At 44.3% G+C, this 19,104-nt stretch overlaps 1 protein-coding gene across 2 annotated transcripts in view; it reads right to left on the bottom strand.

Moving 5' to 3' along the window:
• Positions 1 to 256: 256 nt before the first annotated feature.
• Positions 257 to 19,104, bottom strand: part of GREM2 (gremlin 2, DAN family BMP antagonist) — a 38,923-nt gene continuing 20,075 nt past the window's right edge. The window contains exons 1-3 of one of the 2 annotated variants that reach the window (XM_063125647.1): positions 13,086 to 13,115; positions 3,397 to 3,456; positions 257 to 968 (exon numbers count right to left, since the gene is read on the bottom strand). In XM_063125647.1, the coding sequence (XP_062981717.1) occupies positions 455 to 968; positions 3,397 to 3,413 (531 nt within the window). In that variant the 5' untranslated portion in view covers positions 3,414 to 3,456; positions 13,086 to 13,115 and the 3' untranslated portion in view covers positions 257 to 454. Of the gene's footprint in view, positions 969 to 3,396; positions 3,461 to 13,085; positions 13,116 to 19,104 lie in introns of those variants that run through there. The other variant, XM_063125646.1, reaches the window with a different exon arrangement.

Below are 19,104 nucleotides of genomic sequence, written 5' to 3'. Positions count from 1 at the left end.
CATTGCAGCCCAAGGAAGACAACATCAGGCTATCAAAAATGAAGTGAAATGTTCCCAAAATGAGCAGGAGAAACTATGAAGTCTTCACTGGGTCATCTTTTCATCCAAAATCAAGGATGGAGAAAAAAACCAAAAGGTTTTCCACATGGTGGAAGTGTTAATTGTTGGATTTAAACCACTGGCCACTGGAACGTTCCTCCCCAAATGTGATGCTGGCTCTTCCCTTAGTGACACAGACCCACCCAGTGGTAAAAACAAACAAACAAACAAACACAACAACAAAAAACAGCCACTGAAGCCTCTGGCCAGCCCAGAGCAACCTTTATTTCCAGTCGGCAAATGGTGCAAATGGCACTGTTCCAGAAATGACTCAACCAGGAGGAAAAACAAACAGCTAGCTTGTCTATGAAGAACGAGAGGCCACGGCAACTCTGGCAGGGTCAGCTGCCTGCCCTCACTTTTGCTGTTTCCCTGTACTGCTCAGGTTCACAGACATACATCGGCACTGCTTGACCTTCTGAATTTTCTTAAGTCGGAACGGGGGGTCCAGTTCAGGGCACTCTAGCTCCACGGTGAAGGAGGTGACCTTCTGAGGCTTGCAGAAGGCACAGGACTGGAAAGACTCCTCCTCCTTTTTCACATGCCGCGGGATATAGAAGGAGTTGCACTGGCCGTAGCAGAAGCGGTTGATGATGGTGCGGCTGAAGCAGCCCTCCTCGCTGACGGTCTGCCGCAGTGGCTGCGTTTTGCACCAGTCGCTTTTCAGGTACTTCCGCTCAGTGACCACGAGGGCCTCCTGGCTTGAGGCCAGCACCTCTTTGTTTAGATGTTGCCGCCTCTCCGAGTTGTTGCTGCGACTGTCTTTGTAAGGCGAGGGGATGGCACCTGCAGGGCGGGTTTTCCTGCTTTCTGACAATTGAACCAGAGCAGATACGAGAAAGAAGGATAAAGCAAGTTTCCAGGTCATTCTGCAATGAGACAAGCAAACCAGGAGAGAAAATGTGAGTCTAGGAAAGAGTGTCATTATAAGCTAGTCTTTTATGAAGTAAACAAAAAACAAAAACCGCAAAAGACAGTCCGAGATTTGGCGGCATCCATGCAAATATCTGAAATGGGAATGCTGGTTTAAGCCTCTCTTTTCTGTAAAGAATGCTGACTCACTTGCTTTCTCCCTTGGGGTCTTTCACAAGTTACTATCAAAGTCTCGCTTAACAGCCAGGTGATTATTTTAACTGGCCCCAACAGATATCAGAACAAACTTCCTCCGTGTCAGCAGTGCACAACAGGTGCAGCCATAAATGAAGCCCTCGCTAGTTACAAGGGCCTTCGGCTTAGTCAGCATCTCAGGAGCAGCAATAGGTGCAGATATGATTACTACAAAGGCTACTACTGAGCACTTTTCCCACCAATCGCAAGGCCCTGGACAGGTCACTGAAGTGACACCATCTCTGCCCAGAGACCTTTGGCGCAACATTCAATGTATTGGAGACAGAGCCGGGAAAAACTAGACAAATGAGTTATGGGATGAATCAGAAGTAGGTAACAACAAAGGTGAACACATGGCAAATTTAGGCAAAATTAGGGCTAGACAAGCCTTGCCCAGCCTGGTGCCCTCCAGATATTTTGGACTACAACTCCCAGAATTCCTGATCATTGGCTATGCTGGCTGGGAATTGTAGGAGTTGCAGTCTAACTCATCTGGAGGGCATGAGGTAGGGCTAGACCTAAAGGTGAGCAGCACTGCTGTCCCACTATCATCAACAATAGCGTTACTCTTTAAACAGGGGTGGGCAACTGCAAGAGTCTTGGGGATAGTTTTTGTACCCTAGAACTCCTTCGTGCCCCTCAAAAACAGCATTTTGCCCCTGCTCCACCCCCTCACTGCTGAATGTGAAGGAGATTTATTTTATTTTATTAGGGGCGAAACTATCCAGAAAGCTATGGAGCAGTGCAAGGGTCATATTTAATTTGCAAACAAGCTAAATTTGCTCCTTGTAGAGCAGAAAAAAGAAAAGAAATACAGTTTTTATTCATACCAAATTTGGTGGGGCACATTGGGGTGGTGGTGGCGGGGGCTGCATGTGGCTTGTGGGCCACCCCTGATTTAAAGCATCACAAGGCTTAATAGTAATAAAAAAGGTTTTGAAAAAAGTTGTGCTATGAGATATTGCAACTAGGGCTCTTGCCCTACTATTGTCCCCAGGCTGATATTATATTCATACCTTAAGAGGTAGAAGGGCAATAACAGAAGGGGAGAAGAAACAGGAGATAAATGACTATTTTTGGAGTGGTTAATTAAGAAAGCTGTACTGCCTATAATGCAACTGATCAGATTTTGGCAATGTGGTAGCTTCCTGGCCAATCATTTGAACAAAGGCAGGGCTGCAATCCGCCAGTCCACTGCGCAACACCTTCCTCCGTCCAGACCAACATGTCACAAGCACAGAGCAACATACATTGCAGAACAGTGCTTATGTAACAAATGCATCCAAATGATTGAAGCAAGTCAGCCAAGTCAGATGCTTCAAGAACGGGAATTCCCAAAGTAGTCACTAACCAATCTGTCTCTGGGAGAAATTCCTTACAAATTCGCTCATAAGCAAGGTCACTTTGCATATTGACGCCAGTCTAGATAAACTGAACAAAAACGTTCCGTCCTCACTAGGCTTAGAGTTTGTTTACACTTGAAGTGATCCCACAGAAGCACCTTAAGAAAACGTAGCGCTGATGCTGGGCTTTGTTGCTGGGCCAGGCTTATGTGGTGAGATTGTATGAGTGAAATGGGATCCACCCCCCATCATCTGACTGTATTCATGGTCACAATAGAGCAACTGCACAAGTATGATCCAATCTTTAACTGGCCCCAAGTTATTTGGAGGATGGGCATCTCTACATTAAGGGGAAATCACATTGTCTTACAGGGGCTTTGTGCTCCCTAATTCTTTCGCACAATTGTAATTGGCTGCATTACATGAGTGAAGAGGGGCAACCATGTGGTTTGATTTGCTGACCACATGGTCTGTAATTGAAAACTTCCCCTCCTCTCAGTGCTCATGTACTTGAATGGGACAGCACCCTTTAGTGGATGCTTTGTAGGGCAACTTTTGCTGTACACATTAGGAAATTCCGTGATATTTCAGAAGAATCAGGATAGCCAGGTTTTTTTTAAAAGAATGGGATTACTGGGGGAAGGTGCAGGAAACATCCTGAAGGTTGAAGTAATGAAATGGCCCTGGAAACTTCCACGAGTGGCCAATCATGAGAGTGCAATAAATCACTCGTGTAGAGACAGCTGATATGTGCATGTTTTGCTGATTGAGTGTGTGTCCGTGCTGGCTGGTTCATAAGAGAAAGTGTGATTTGAGATCAGCATGTAAAAGTTTTGGAGCTACTTACCTAAGCAGAGAATGCATGCCAAAGTCTTGAGCCCTTCAGTTTGACCTTCAGCAAGTAATACTACCTTATAAAGAAAACAATTATTATTTTATGTTCTAGAGGTGAAGAGCCCTGCTATCTCACCATCAAAGAGGTGGTTTACAGTCTGTGCACATTTTGGTACAGTATTTTCCACAGAACTGTAATGAGTGGCATCTATTCATTGTCCCTGTCCCTAAATACATCTGCTTGCTAACTTTCACAGATTTCAAAGATCCCATGGAACGCAATGAGACTCTCTTGTAAATAAGTGTGTTCAGGATCACAGCCAGAGTCTGAAATGATTAGGTTAATCAAAAGACTCCAGCCAGTCTTGAGAGGCGTCACAGCTCTCCACTTGACTGAATACTGGTTTATCATGGCCAAAACCATTGGATGTCAACTGGATGTTCAGGCCAAATTCCTTTCCAATCAGCTAATTGCAGCCTTCTCTGGAGATGCAACTGACTCTTGTATTATTTCTTTCCTTCCTTTGTTGCCAGCCTCAGGAACATACAAACAATGAGTCAGAACTTCATCTGAATCAAAGCTCATTTGATTATTCTAAAATTAAGCTATTGGAAAATAAATGTGCCCCATTGCTTTGGGTTCTTGGCATCTTGTGGATCCAACTTGTGATACATAAATGCTGGAGGGCAAATTCAACCACTCATTTCCTTGTATTTGCACTTGATGCACACTGGGGCAAAAAATCCTAACTTCCTATATATGCTGTTGGGGTCTGAGCTGGCAGTGACTGACTAGGAAAGGAATCTTAGGGTTGTGGTGGATAGCTCAAGGTTGACCCAGTATGCTGCTGCTGTGAAAAGGGCAAATTCCATGTAGGGCATCATTAGGAAAGAAACTGAAAATTAAAGATGGTGCTATATAAATAAATAAATAATAATAATAATAAACTGCCTTTATATATCTATGGGGTGACCCCACTTTCAATAGTGTGTATAGTTCTGGTCACTGCACCTCAAACAGGATGTTATAGAAACAGAAAAGAAAAAGGCAACAAACCTATGAGGAAAGGTTACAACAGTTGGGGCTGTTGTACTTTGAAAATCAGCAAATGTGGAGGGGACATGATAGAGGTGTAAAAATGATGCATGCTGTGGAAAAATGAATAGGAAGAAAAAACATCTCCCTCTCTCACAATACTGGCACCTGGGGTTATCCATGAAGCTGCGTCATAGGAGAATCAGGAGAGATGAAAGTAATTGCTTCTTCGCACGACACTATGGAATTCACTACCACAAGATACAGTGATGGCCATCAAGATGAATGAGTTTTAAAGGGGGGTTAGACAAATTCATGAAGATTAAGGTTATCAGTGGCTCCTATATATTACTTCCACCATCAGAGGCAGTATAACTCTCAATAACAGTTGCTAAGGAACACAAGCTGGGTGGTGTTTGTTGCACTCATGTCCTGCTTGTGGGCTTCCCACAGGCATCTGTTTCACCACTGTTGGAACAGAATGTTCTCTCAAACCACAGTATCCTGCAACAACATCCCAAGGCATTTTGCCACCTTAAGGAGAAAATCCACTGGTTCCCCAATAGTGGTACAAATATAATGCTAAATAATTGCTATCCCTTAACGGTAACCCAAAATCCATCACCTGATTTGGTCAGCTTCACCCAGCCCAGTGGTAGGTTTTGAAAAGTCTATTTCCTGATAACCCTAAGCAGCACTGGGGAATCTTTGGCCCTCCAGATGTTGGTGGACTCCAGCTGCCATCAACTCCAGCTGGGATGGCCAATAGTCAGGGATTATGGGGGTGATAGTCCAAAACATCCGGGTAAAAGCTATTTTTTCATAAGTTGATATAATTTTAAATCTGGATTATGGAATCGCAGTCAGGTGAGTGTCATTCCTTTGGCAGGGGATAGAGCAATGGTGAAAGAAGCTTTCAATGAATTCAAAACTAGGCATAACATGTCTATAGTGGACATGATATTATTGCTTCTTTATGGTCTTCCCTTTATGATCTTGTTTAAATGTCCCTTAATGAGATGCTCCAGCAAAAGACTGATGTCAACATTTTAAAATTGTTCAGCTCTCATAAGGGCTTTCTAATCTGAGCAGTTGGTAACCAGCACTATGAAAGGGATTTTCATCTGGCGCAAATATGGGAGAAAGAGGGATGGATGGATGGATGAATAGGAGGGTTATTTAAACTGCTGCATGTCATATTCTTTGGTCAGGCAGACCCTTCCAAAGACAAGGCAGTTGATGTTTGTTCCAGTGGTTTAAACAGGATAGTGGGAAGTTCTTTTTATCTCCAACAACATAAATATTTATCTACTATTTATTGCAGTTTCATCTGGCCCTTCCTCCAAGAAGTTCTGTAACTTTCCTACCTCACCCCCTCCATACTATCCTCATGAGGTAGGTTAGACTGAGATAGCGATGGGCTCAAGGTTATCCAATTTCTTCCATGCCTGAGTGGGGATTTGAACCAGGGTCTCTTTGGACCAAGTCCAACCTTCTAACCACAGTGACTGTTCCACACTGAGATGCTTTCCCATTTCTATTGTGTTTGGCCTCACAACAACCCTGGAAGGAAGGCCATGATCAACGCCAGCTCCTGTAGAGACAATGGAAGGAAAAGATAGGAAGGACATAGGAAACTGTGTTACGTTGACCCCATTCAGACGACACGCTCAGCCATAGTGGTTAAGCATTTGAAGTTAAACATTATGGCTTAGCGTGTCATGTGAACTATGACTCAGCATATCATGTAAACTGTTCCTAACCATGGTGGCTATATAATCACAGTTTAAACACGCTCATAAACCATTTGTTACAAAAGGGTTGGCATCCTAACCATGGCTTAGCCTGTTGTCTGAACAGGCCCACCGACGCAGACAGACCAAAATTGTCTACTTTGACTGGCTGCATCTCTGGCAGAGGCCATTCTCATTACTTGCTCCCTGATTCTTTAAATAAAACTGGATGTGGCAGGGAGTGAATCTAGGACCTTCTGCATGCAAAGCATCTGCTCTACTCCTAAACTATAATACTTTCCCCTCGATCTAATTATATCGTCGTTGTCGTTATCACCTATATACTATTTATCATATCTAAAGGTATGTCTAAGAGGTTTACAGAGTCAGAGATAGATCATAGGAAACACAAAAACTCATGAGTTAAAATATTTAAAACCAAAGCTAAAAGCACAGTTAAGAAACCAAGTAACTGGGCAGCATAATCAATCAGGGAAGGCTTGAGTGAAGAGATAAGATGAAGTCACTGGCAGAGGGTAGGCGAGGCAAGGCACAAGAAGAGGCAAGTTTGTGAGAAGTCTGTTGCAGAGAACAGTAGCAAGTTGAGCTACTTTGTTGTTCAGACCAGAGAGCAAGCTTGATCCAGATGTGCTTTCATCTTGTAACATGAACTGCTCTTGTGTTTGCTTCCTTTTGTCAGAGATCAGGGGTGGCCCCTAGGCAGAGTTCCCTTCTCACAGGCCCAAGGTCCAGCTGCAGGACCCCTTGAGTGCCTCAGTCCTGATGCATTACAGAAGGAGAGCAGACATGGCTAATACTGACTTGCCCTGTGCCACAGTCCATCCATTGGAGAAGTTGCACTTGTTCCTGGGGTCTCCTCATCTTAGACCAATGCTCTCGCTCTAACCACCGGGCAACACTGTGTCCCTTCAGGGTAGGCAACCTGGTGCCCTCAATATGGCTAGAACTACAATATACATCAGCCCAGGCCAGCATGGCCACTGGTCAGGGATTATGGGAGCTGTAGTCCAAAATATCTAGAGGGCACTGGGGTGTGGGAGAATAATCATGTCCTGGCACAAAGATACTAATCTGAAGGGCAAGACAAGGTCTCCCAGAGACCAGCTGTAGCTTTGGCTGCTGCAGCATTGCAGTTACTTACTAAATAAGCCATACCTGGCAAACCTCTCCCTGCTGCAGTTATTAAATGTACAGGATTACACTTCAATACTAGCGTGGGCTTTCCTTCAAGGCTAGGCTTTGGCAGATCTAGATTACATGTCGCCTCTTCCAATACTGCTTGCTCTGAAGTATAAAGCCTTGAAACAGTCACTTCACACACAATGTTCAGCCAACACAATAACATTTTAAATGTTGTGATTCGAAGATTAAACAGGGCCCTTTGTTTTGGGAAAGATCCCTTCAGCTCCATAGAACAACATAATCCCGTCATGTCCTTTGCTTTCAAAAATTTCATCCACTGATTGTAACAGGATTGGGATCCTCCCAGTAATTAAAAGCCCATTTTTTTACAATGTCGATCTCACATATTGGGTAATGTGCTGAAGACTGCCAGGCCTCTGTTCTGTAGAGTATCTTTTGACCAAGCAGAGCTCTGAAGCAATGGTTGTTGACCCTTTATCTTCCACACAACACAGAAACACCAAATGCACAACAGCAAACACAGCGCAAGGAAAGGGGTGTTACAAGAGGTCAGAGTTTATGGGCATTTCCAGATGACAAGCACTAATCCAGTGCAATAGACAATTACTTTTATCACTGGAGCCGTAGTTAGTAGCTATGTGTTTGTTACCATATTTACTCTAAAGTAAGCATGGTGGGGGGTTATTTTGAATTTAGAGGCCCCCTTACCCCCACATGAGGATCCCAATCCAGACTGGGGGCCCTGGGCCTACTCTAGAGCAAAAATAGCTTCTGAATACAGAATTAAAGTAATGTCCATTTTGGCTCCCAGATTCGCTCCTTGCAACACAATGTGCTCACCATAGACCACATTGAGGGGGGGGGCATAAGCCTGATGGGGCCGATTGCAGAGGGACCAGATACAAAAGAGGGCAGGGTTCCTGCAGCTTTCACTGTTATGATGGAGAACTTCACCAGGTGCTGCATGCAAACAAATGACACCTGCTAAAATTCCCTTTTCTATACAACTGCTATAGCCCTGCCCTCCTTTCCATATGGTCACCCTACATTTAGCAGAAGTGCTAGAGCTGAAGTAAATTTGGAAAGACTGGATCACAGAGTATAAAAACAGCAATATTCACATTTTGGAATCTGGATGTCTCTGTGGAGCTCCATTTTTAAGTATCAATGTCAGGTCTCGAAGGAAAATTTTGTGGAGTAATATCCAGGTTTCCTTTCTGAAACTCTCCTTTTGAGAGTGGGCTGAATTTTGCCTGTGATTTGAGCTTTGATTCCGATCTCCTGTTTCTGTAGTTCTCATCCATCAAATGGATACTGCAGGGCCTTAGGCGCCTGCACAAAGATGCTGCCACTTTACCCAGGGATGAAGGAGCATCATCATACGAGGCAGCCTGTATGAGCTTATGCCTCTTTAGTTTGCATCCCCCAGAGTGTTTGGTTTATGGCTTGGCCAACTCCATCGAGCAGAGTTCAGACAAGGGTGGAATGCAGGCAGCCTACACACTCTGCCATCAGAGCCTGGGCCAGAGATCACATTACCGTGGAGCGTTTGCTCTCCATTGGCTCCCTGCCAAGAAAGCATATTAATTTAAATATTTTATTTCTGATCTAGAGGCCTAAGCTGACCATATCTTGGAACCTTCTTAAATTCCCCAGCTCTTCAAGTTAAGGACTCTGTTCTGCTCGTATGTCCATGCACATGCTATAGCCGGTGCAATTGAGAGCACCCTTTCAATTTTCAATATAAAGATGGTCGTGGTGGGGGAGAGACAGGCGAAGGTAGCAGGTGAAAACCGCTTGGCAGCTGTGCCAAGGCTACTGCGTGAAACCTCAGATCTTAGCTACAGCCCAGCCCTCAGAAATGGCCATTGAAATGGAAGACTTTGAGAGATGAAGACCGTGACTGACTTTGATTTAGGACAAGGATGTGAAAGGGTGGGTGTGTTCCACACTTCCTATATGATTGTGGCTTTCAGATCCAGGGCTTCATGTAGCAGGTCTCCATTTGCCATGGATACAGACATAGCACAGAGCCTTAATTAGTTTCCATGGAAACCATGCCTTCTAGAGGGGGAAAAAGATGCAAACCAAGGACAAAAACAAAAAAATAAGCAAGATAAACAATATGTAGTGATAGAGGGTGCTATAAAGTTTTTATTGGCACTTATTTGGAAACACTGGCCAAGCAAGCAGCAATAAAATTTTATATCATAATGAGCACTGTTCTCCAGTTTTGCCGGAGGAAAAAGAAAAGAAAGGAAAATTTAAGGGAGGAAAATCAGGCTGTTACTGACCACACTTGTTTACCACTTTAAATTAGGGGTGGGCAACCTGCAGCCCTCAGTCATATTTCAAAAGTTCAGTTCAGCCATCTGGCAGGAGTGATCTGTCCCTTCCCTGGTAGCGTACTGAATGGGGAGACAGAGAGACAACCCACGCTCAAGTTTGAGTTGAGTGGGTTGTCACTGAATTGTGAGTTGTTGCTGAATTGTGGTGGTTGTGTTGCATAAACCCAGTCATGCCAACATGTTAGCATAGGTGCCTCCATTTTCTAAAGGAAGCTATGAAGTAGCCATTATACACCAGGCGAAATGTCACGTACGCGAGAATGTCTCCTTGGATGTCTCCTTGTGTCTGTCTTATCTAATGAAAACATAGCCTCGGCTCCAGTGCAAAAGTTAGCTTACAGTAACTTTGCTTAGAGTAGAGCAAAGGGGATTGTTTAACATAAATTAGCTATGCGCCAGTGTTACGTTCTGATTGGCTCATGCTGCTATTGGGAACTGCCCCTTTCAAGCTTCAAATGCTGTGCTGAATCCCCTGTTTCGGTTGTCTGACTGCTCGCCTTGAGAGACCAGACCTTGATTACTAATCAATAAAGCGCTTTTGAACCCTCTGTCGCTGGAAGTGTGGAGTCTTGCTGAGGGGCTAATTGGATCTCGTCCCTGGGTGAAGAACATTGATCTAACAAACAAACCACAGTTTGTTAATCACAAACAATGCACAGTTCACAACCCAACAACACCCCATAGGTTCTCTTCGTGGGTTTTTCATGGTTAACACAGTGCAGCTGGGTTCACACAACACTCCACAGTTTAATAACAACACATGTTTCAATGACAACCCACACTCAACCCATACTCAAACTTGAGTGTGAGTTGTCATGTTGCGTGAACCTAGCCATTGAATGAAAAGGGGGTGGCAGAAAGAGAAGTGGGTGCCTATCCACTTTTGGCTGTGACCCTGTTCACCACTGGCTTTTGGGGCCATCCTGACTGACATGCAGCCCCTGACCGACCCGTGCAGGATTGCAATCCTTGAGAGAAAAAGGTGGCCTATCCTTGCATTAGTTTCTATATCTTTACAATATCTACATAAATATCTCCTTATCTAAGGTCTCTATCACCTCTAAACAAACTTGTTTTTCGGCTATGCCACCCTTACAGTTAGCAAGTTCCTGCTGCCATCAGACATGCAGCCCTAACTTATGCCCAGTCTGAACCGAGCAGGTGGGGTAGGGTGGGGGACAAAAACTCCCAGTGCACCAAAGCCGTAAGCAATGAAATTCCAAGAAGAAAGTCAATACATGTGCTTTCAGGACCTCCTGGAAAAACAGGTAGACAGTTGGGCAGAAGGGAGGAAGAAAGATCATGGTGAGAGGGCGAAGATGCAGGGATGCCATGAGAAGAGGGACCTTTGCTCCCTCTGACCAACACACTATGTATATACAGTAGATGTGTGCGTCTCTCGGTCCACAAAATGAGTTGAGTATTGCACAATGGTCAAGAAGGTCTACAGGTGTGAAGGGCGGGCTGGCAAGTTCGCAAGGGAAAATGAGCATGCAAGGTGAACATAACTGTGTGCTCAGATAAAATGCACATGTACGGGAAATACTCACATGCAACAGCATGCGTGAGTTTCACTGCAAGTGTGTGTCTGAATAGATGTTGACGTGCCTTTGGAAAGGAATGGGGTATGTGCCTCTGTGTGTGTGGCCATAGCTAGACCTAAGGTTTATCCCAGGATCATCCTGGGTTCATCCCTGCCTGAGCGCTGGATGCCCTGTGTGGCACTTAGATGAACAGGTTTGACCCCAGGACAATCCTGGGATAAACCTTAGGTCTAGCTATGGCCTGTGTGACTGCATGTGTGCACATACAATTATATCAGGTGCTTTATGTGTATCCATGTGCGTCAGAAGGCGTGCAGATAGGCAAGCATGGGAAGAGGCAAGATTCCCCTTCCTCTTTCCCACCCAGTGTGAGTATTCACCACCCACGTGTATATTCCCATTAGCCAGAGAGATTGCCAAATGGTTGTTTCTAAAGTTCTCTAAACCTCCTAGATATTTTAATTAGCTCACATTGATAACTTAAATCTCCACCTTAAGAAATATGTTGCTTTATTCTCATTTAATAAATACACCGTTCTATCCACTCATGGCCTCCACCCCTCTTCTTTTAGTTTAAAAATCCTCCATAAGCTGAAGGAGGTGAGTTGCTATGTAAGAGGGAAAGGGAGAAGAATGATATTCCTGATTAAATATTAGGAAAAGAAATTATATTAGCCATCACCCAGCAGTCCGTTGGCTGGAGCTCTTAAGAGTAACCAAATTGTTTTCCTAGAAAAGAACTGTTTTGCCCAGCTCAAACTTTATTAAATAAAGGAGCTTTCACATGTCAGAAAGATCTGCTTATTAAGAGGCAACAGAATGAAGCAGTTTTCTTCTATTTGCTAAGATCAAGTCCAAGATATTTTAAAGGATTATAATGATTTAATATGTTTTCTGAATACTTCCTGAAGGAGAGAGGGAAAATGACTTCACTTTTTCAAACAAAAGGAGAATTGATCAGACAATCTGGTTTTCCCTGATGCACATTGACTTTTATTTGACAAAGTTATAGAGATCAAGTAGAACTAAGGAAACATCTGAAGGATGTTTGAAGATATCTGAAGGATCATCTGAGGGATGGTCTCTGCACCAATAATTCAAAGCTGACAAAAAGTTAAATTGTCAAATGAATTGTGTCTGTTGAGGGCAGCCTTTGCACATTAGATCTATTAGACATTCAAAGGAGATGATGGGTAGTATCCTATGTTAGCCCTACTTAAAGTAGACCCATTAAAATGAATGAGGCTTAAGTTAATCATGACTAACCTAAGTTCCATTCTTTTCAATAGGTCTACTCTACATAGGACTAACATTGGATACTATCTATACTCCCAACACCTGGAGATGGCAACTGCATTCATCAATGCTCACCTGAATCAATAAAGATTCCATTGGGATCAAATCTTGAGATCTGTTAATAAAAAAACCCCAACCTAGTACTAATGAAAAGGTTAAAACAAAAACAGTTCTTCTGCCTAGCATACAGGAGCCCTTGTGGTGTAAAGGTAGCACAGTCAATATACCTAGAAAGTGTAGGGGAGCTCTCCTACAGCTCTCACTTAAGATTGTCCAGCAGTCATTTGTGTCTTCGTAGGGCATGGGATTGGGTTAAATTAATGGAAGAGAAATTGCAAGATCAGATCAGGGTATCATTCTGCTTTCCTTCTGCTGGCTCTGTTATCTGCTTTAAACATTCAGGCCCTGATAGCTTCAATTTTTAAAATCTACACTAGTTTGTCCTTGGTGAAACGTGAAAATGGGAAGTGATCTTACACTAATCTATTCCATACTACCCTGTACCATACATGCAACAGTAAAAACACACTTGATGGTATCACTGAATTAACAAGATAAAATAAAAGTGAATGGGAATGCACCTTGTATCTGAAACAACTGCAAAGGCTCATTTGGAAAACGATTAATTTAAAGGTGGGAATTTTAACTGCCTACATCTTCCTTCTCCACACTAGAACAGGAAATGATGTTTACAAATTGAAAAGAAAAGTGAAGTTTGGTTGTGGATAGTTATTTTATATGTTATACCTCACTACGACATAATCAATCAATTTATTTATTTATTTATTTATTTATTACATTTCTATACCGCCCAATAGCCGAAGCTCTCTGGGTGGTTCACAAAAATTGAATAAAACATGTATGCATTTAAGTTGCCTCTAATTATTAGAGCCACCTTTAATATATTGAGTTCTTTTACGAATCTATGATAATTAACGGGCACCTCATTAAAATTAGAATTAAAATGCTCCTGCTCACATTTACATAGGCTATGGCACTTATTTTATATTCTCCATTTCCATGTAGGGCTGGGCTTGGTTTGCTTGCTGTAAGCACTTGCTCAGCACTTGTTTTTCTCACGTTCGCTTTAAGAATGTTATTCTTTTAGCAGAACAATATTTGGTCACACACAATGCACAGGACATAAGCTTACTGTCAAGGTAAATTCCTTCTATGATAAAACTGGGGCACTTGCCAGATGACCCATTCCCCCCACCCCACCCCCATGAGGCAATCCTATTTTCAATCTTATAGCACAGCTCCAGATGAAGAATTTTCCAGAACTCTTCATCAGGCTGGAAGTTAAGCAAAGTGGGGCGTGGGGAGAAAAGTCTGCATTTAGTCACAGTCTTAAGACGTAGAGTAATAGGAGATCACACACTGAATTGGATTAGGCTTTACCAGGTATTTTGCAGGTTTCAGATTGCACCTAGGATTGCGGGGAAAAAGAAACACGTGTTCACATGTAATGGGCAATTGTTGGCTAATTAACAGGTATGAGTAGGAGTGGGCAAGCACACTGCCTTCAGCACACTTGTCACTTCCGCTTTCAGTTAACAACTTATAATAGTCCATTCATTGGGTGTTAGCATGTCATCCGAACCCAGACAAAAAAATAATAATAGGATGTTTAGGGCTTAAACATCCCAGAGTTGACCCAACAAACCATGGATTAACTCTGGGTTCTTTAACCACTAAGCAAGCCAGAGTGTCTTGGTTTGGACATCATGTTAACAACCTATGAATAGGATGATTGTAGCTTGTTTACTGAAAATGGAAGTGATGAGTGTGCTAGAAGCAGCTTGTTTGCTTGTTCCCACTCATCTTTGGGGATTGTGAAGAGCTCCAAAGGGATCTCTCCAAGCTGGGAGAGTGGGCATCCAAATGGCAGATGCGGTTCAATGTAAGCAAGTGTAAGGTGATGCACGTTGGGGCAAAACTACAACAACTTCAAGTATAACCTAATGGGATCTGAGCTGGCGGTGACCGAACAAGAAAGAGATCTTGGGACTGTGGTGGACAGCTTGATGAAAATGTCCACCCAGTGTGTGGCCGCTGTAAAGAAGGCAAACTCCATGTTAGGCATTATAAGAAAAGGAATTGAGAATAAAATGGCCAGTATCATACTGCCCTTATACAAATCTATGGTGCAACCACACTTAGAATACTGTGAACAGTTCCGGTCACCACACCTAAAAAAGTGCAGAAAAGGGGCTAGAGCATCTTCCGTATGAGGGAAGGTTACAACAACTGGGTTTGTTTAGCTTGGAAAAAAGGCTAAGTGGAGACATGATAGAGGTGTACAAAATTATGCATGGGTATGGAGAATGTGGATAGGGACACATTTTTCTCCCTCTCTCAAAATACTAGAACCTAGGGACATCTTATGAAGCTGATTGGTGGGAGATCCAGGACAAATAAAAGGAAGTACTTCTTCACACAGCACATAGCTAAATTATGGAACTCACTACCACAGGATGTAGTGATGGCCACCAATTTAGATGGCTTTAAAAGGGGGTTGGATAAATTCCTGGGGGCAAAGACTATCAATGGCTACTAGCCCTGATGGTTGTGTGCTATCTGCAGTATGCGAGGCAGTAAGCCTGTGTGCACCAGTTTCTGGGGAACATGGGTGGGAGGGTGCTGTTGCACCATGTCCTGCTTGTTCATCCCTGGCCGATGGCTGGTTGGCCACTGTGTGAACAGAGTGCTGGACTAGATGGACTCTTGGTCTGATGCAGCATGGCACTTTTTATGTTCTTATCTCTGAAAATTGGTGGATTAATTAACCCACACTTGCCTGTCATGTGTAAACTGTGTCACAAGCTGATTCCACATTTCTGAAAATATAAAATCTAGCAGTTATGCAGAAATACATATTTTCTTCTGCAATATGATCCTGCACCAGCACTATACACATTAGGCTGGATAGGGAAGAAAAGAATTACTTACCTGCTCAAAAAATGCTTATTTGTGGTTCTGTGGGTGACAGGATTTTTAATTGATGCATTCTTATATTACATTTTAATTAAGATTGTGTTTTTAATCTGCATTTTATTATTGTTAGCCACCTTGAGCATCATTTTAGGAGTTTAGGCAGGATATAAATTTAGTTAATTTAGTTAATAAATAAGAAGAGGCAACATGAAAACAGAGCACATCCTTCAAGAGACATGTTCAACACATACATGTCTTTTGGAAGGGTCCATTTTTGTTGACTTCAACAGAGAGAGAAGAAAGTCTTGTCCTATTAGGCTAGTGTAATCAATTCAGCTAGTATGTTACATTTTTAACATGATCTCAAGAAACAAGAGTGAATGCATAGACCACTGCTTTCCCCTTGCATTGCAATGTGATTTCCCTCCCATCACAGCAAACTGCCGTACCAGGCAAATTATTTAAGCAACACAGAGCTGACCCTAATCTTCCTTTGGTGCAATGCAAACCCCTGTACAAATGAAGAATTCAGTGACTGTACCATAGCGCAGTAATTAAAGCTAATCTATTAGGAGTAGGTCTTGGTTAAAAGGGAAATCTGTGTTACAACTGTGTTATAAAAATGGATCTTAAATATAATAATTGATTTGTCAACAGTTCAAGAGCACACTGAAAATCCTATCAGCAGCTCTGAAATATAGCGAGGTTGTATAATTTCTGCTATCACACATTGAGAATTTCTTTGAATACAGGCATATCTTCATATGCTCCTGAAAATTGTGTTACCTTTTGTTCACAGTGTTTACTAGGGGTGTGCACGGACCCCCCGCTCCGCTTCACTTGCAGATCCGCCATTTTTCGGAGCGGGTCGCTCCGCCCCGCCCCCGCTCCGCCCACTTCCGCTCCGCTCCGCCCGGAGCTCCGGATCGGATCCGGAGCTCCGTTTTTGCCCCCCCATAGGCTTGCATTGAAAGCTAAAAAAGTAAACAACTTTTTTTCCGTTGAAGTTAGAAACCTCACGTTTGGCACCATGACACCTCATGGGCGTATACACACACACGCCAAGTTTCAAGGCAATCCCATCATCCCCTGATTTTTGGCGAATTTTTGAAAATCGGGCACCCCATTCACACCCCTTGGGATAGCTCCGTCAATTTGCATGTTACAAACCTCAAACTCGGCACCAGGGCAGCTTATCCATGTGTCCACATGCACGCCAAGTTGCAAGCAAATCCCATCATCCCCTGATTTTTGGCGCGGCTCTACCCTCTAACGCACCTCCCATAACCCTAATTCACACCCCTTTAGATAGCTCCGTCAATTTGCACGTTAGAAACCTCAAACTCAGCACCATGATAGCTTATCCACGTGTCCACATGCACGCCAAGTTTCAAGGCAATCCCATCATCCCCTGATTTTTGGGGAATTTATGAAAATCGGGCACCCCATTCACACCCCTTGGGATAGCTCCGTCAATTTGCATGTTAGAAACCTCAAACTCGGCACCAGGAGAGCTTATCCATGTGTCCACATGCACGCCAAGTTGCAAGCAAATCCCATCATCCCCTGATTTTTGGCATGGCTTAACTCACCCCAAATTGTCCCATTCTACAACTACGTCAATTTGCACGTTAGAAACCTCAAACTCAGCACCATGATAGCTTATCCACGTGTCCACATGCACGCCAAGTTTCAAGGCAATCCCATCATCCCCTGATTTTTGGGGAATTTATGAAAATCGGGCACCCCATTCACACCCCTTGGGATAGCTCCGTCAATTTGCATGTTAGAAACCTCAAACTCGGCACCAGGAGAGCTTATCCATGTGTCCACATGCACGCCAAGTTGCAAGCAAATCCCATCATCCCCTGATTTTTGGCGCGGCTTAAACTTTTTAACTCACCCCAAATCAAGTCCCATTCTACAACTACGTCAATTTGCACGTTAGAAACCTATCCTTTGGTCCCATGACAGCTTACCCATGTGTCCCCATGGACACCAAGTTTCAAGGCAATCCCATCATCCCCTGATGTTAGGGGAACTTTTGAAATTTGAACACTCCAGTATGTCAGGGATTTAAAGTTGCAATTGCAGACAGCTCAATGGGGCCAGTTCCAAGGCAATCCCAACATGCCACGAGATAACCCTAAATCTTCTTGCACATTTGAAAAAGGGATTATTGAATTTGATAAAGTCTAAGTGAGCGCAGGAAGGACTTCTCCCCTTAGTCAAAGCAAGACACATACACCATCGCTGCAAGGCGGGAAGGGGAGAATTATTATTATTATTATTATTTATTTATATAGCACCATCAATGGAAAGCAGGCAGGCAGCATGCATTGTAGTGCCGCAAGGATGGCTTGAGCACTAACGCATAGCAAACCAACCCATAAGTGGGCGCAAAGTGAGGCAAAGATGGCTGGTTGTTTCTTTCTAAGCCAGCAGTTACGCCTTGAGGGGCACAGAGGAGGACGATTGGGAGCAAACCAGGCACCAGGCGGGCAGAGAGGCAGGCAGAGTAGGCGAGGAGTCAGTCCTGGCAGATGCCCCACCACAGCAGCACCCCGGGGGAGGCGGGCAGGCAGGCAGGCAGGCTGCGGGCATTTCTGGGGGCACAAGGAAGTGATGGCTGGTTTCTAAGCCAGCATTGCAGTTAGTCACGCATTGCAAATGCAAACCATCCCAGCGAGTCGGTCACCGAGGAGGACAGGCTAGCAGAGGGGCAGGCAGAGTGACATGTCATAGATCTAGTATTGGGGAGGAGTCAGTCCCGGCAGATGCCCCAACACAGTAGCACCCTGGGTGGGCATTGGAAAACGCCATCTTGTGGGTCAATACTTCCCCCACCCCATGTCCTGCAGGGTTGCCTGCCTAACCCTTGTGGGGATGGGAGATGGAGAGCTTAGAGTGGCAGTGCCAGCAGCAGCCTTCGGCTTTCCCCTGGAACCAGTCGCCTTGCCCGCCTCTTTCCCCAGCAAGATCGCCTGGTGCTGCCTATGAAGATGCATCTTCATGCTGCTGGTTCCATAATGCCCTGTCGATGAACCCCTGCTTAGGCTGAGTTTGCAGTGGCGACAGACAGCAAAGCGGGGATCCGCTCCCAACTCAAAGTGGTCCCACACGATGCTTGTCTTTCGTTTCTGTGGTGACACCACCAATTGCCCGCCTGAGCTCTCTGGTGTTGCCACAGAAACAGGGGTGTGGGATGAGACTGGGGAGAGAGCCTCGGCCTGCTGCTGCTCCTCCTCAGCCCCCACATCCTGGAGGCCCACCGCCTCCTCCTCCTCCCCCCCCTCCACTGTGCTGAGGACCTCGTCTAGGTCCATCAGCGGGCTCGTGGGCTGAAAGGAGAATGAAGGAGTTGGGGATACTCCTCCTCCTCTAATGGCACTGCTGCCACGTGCCTCTTGCAAACGGGCACTTTTCCCATTCCCACCCTCAAAAAGAGAACGCCGGGCACAAGTTGCAGAAGAGAGTGGCTCTGCCTGCTGCTTGTCCTGCTTCTGTTTTGGAGCAGTCAGCCAAGGAGTTGCCCGTTTGAGTTTCACAGGAGGAGAGGAAGCCCTGCTGGCAGACTGAGCCTTGCTGCTTTCAGCACGCCTGCTTTCTCTTTTCATGATGACTAACAAAATATTAATACTACTAATACTATGTATAAGGTAC

The sequence above is a fragment of the Elgaria multicarinata genome, chromosome 4 (assembly GCF_023053635.1).
Source record: "Elgaria multicarinata webbii isolate HBS135686 ecotype San Diego chromosome 4, rElgMul1.1.pri, whole genome shotgun sequence".
Lineage (NCBI taxonomy): Eukaryota > Metazoa > Chordata > Lepidosauria > Squamata > Anguidae > Elgaria > Elgaria multicarinata.
The sequence above is the reverse complement of the archived record's forward strand: the minus strand, read 5'-3'. Positions and strand labels throughout refer to the sequence as shown.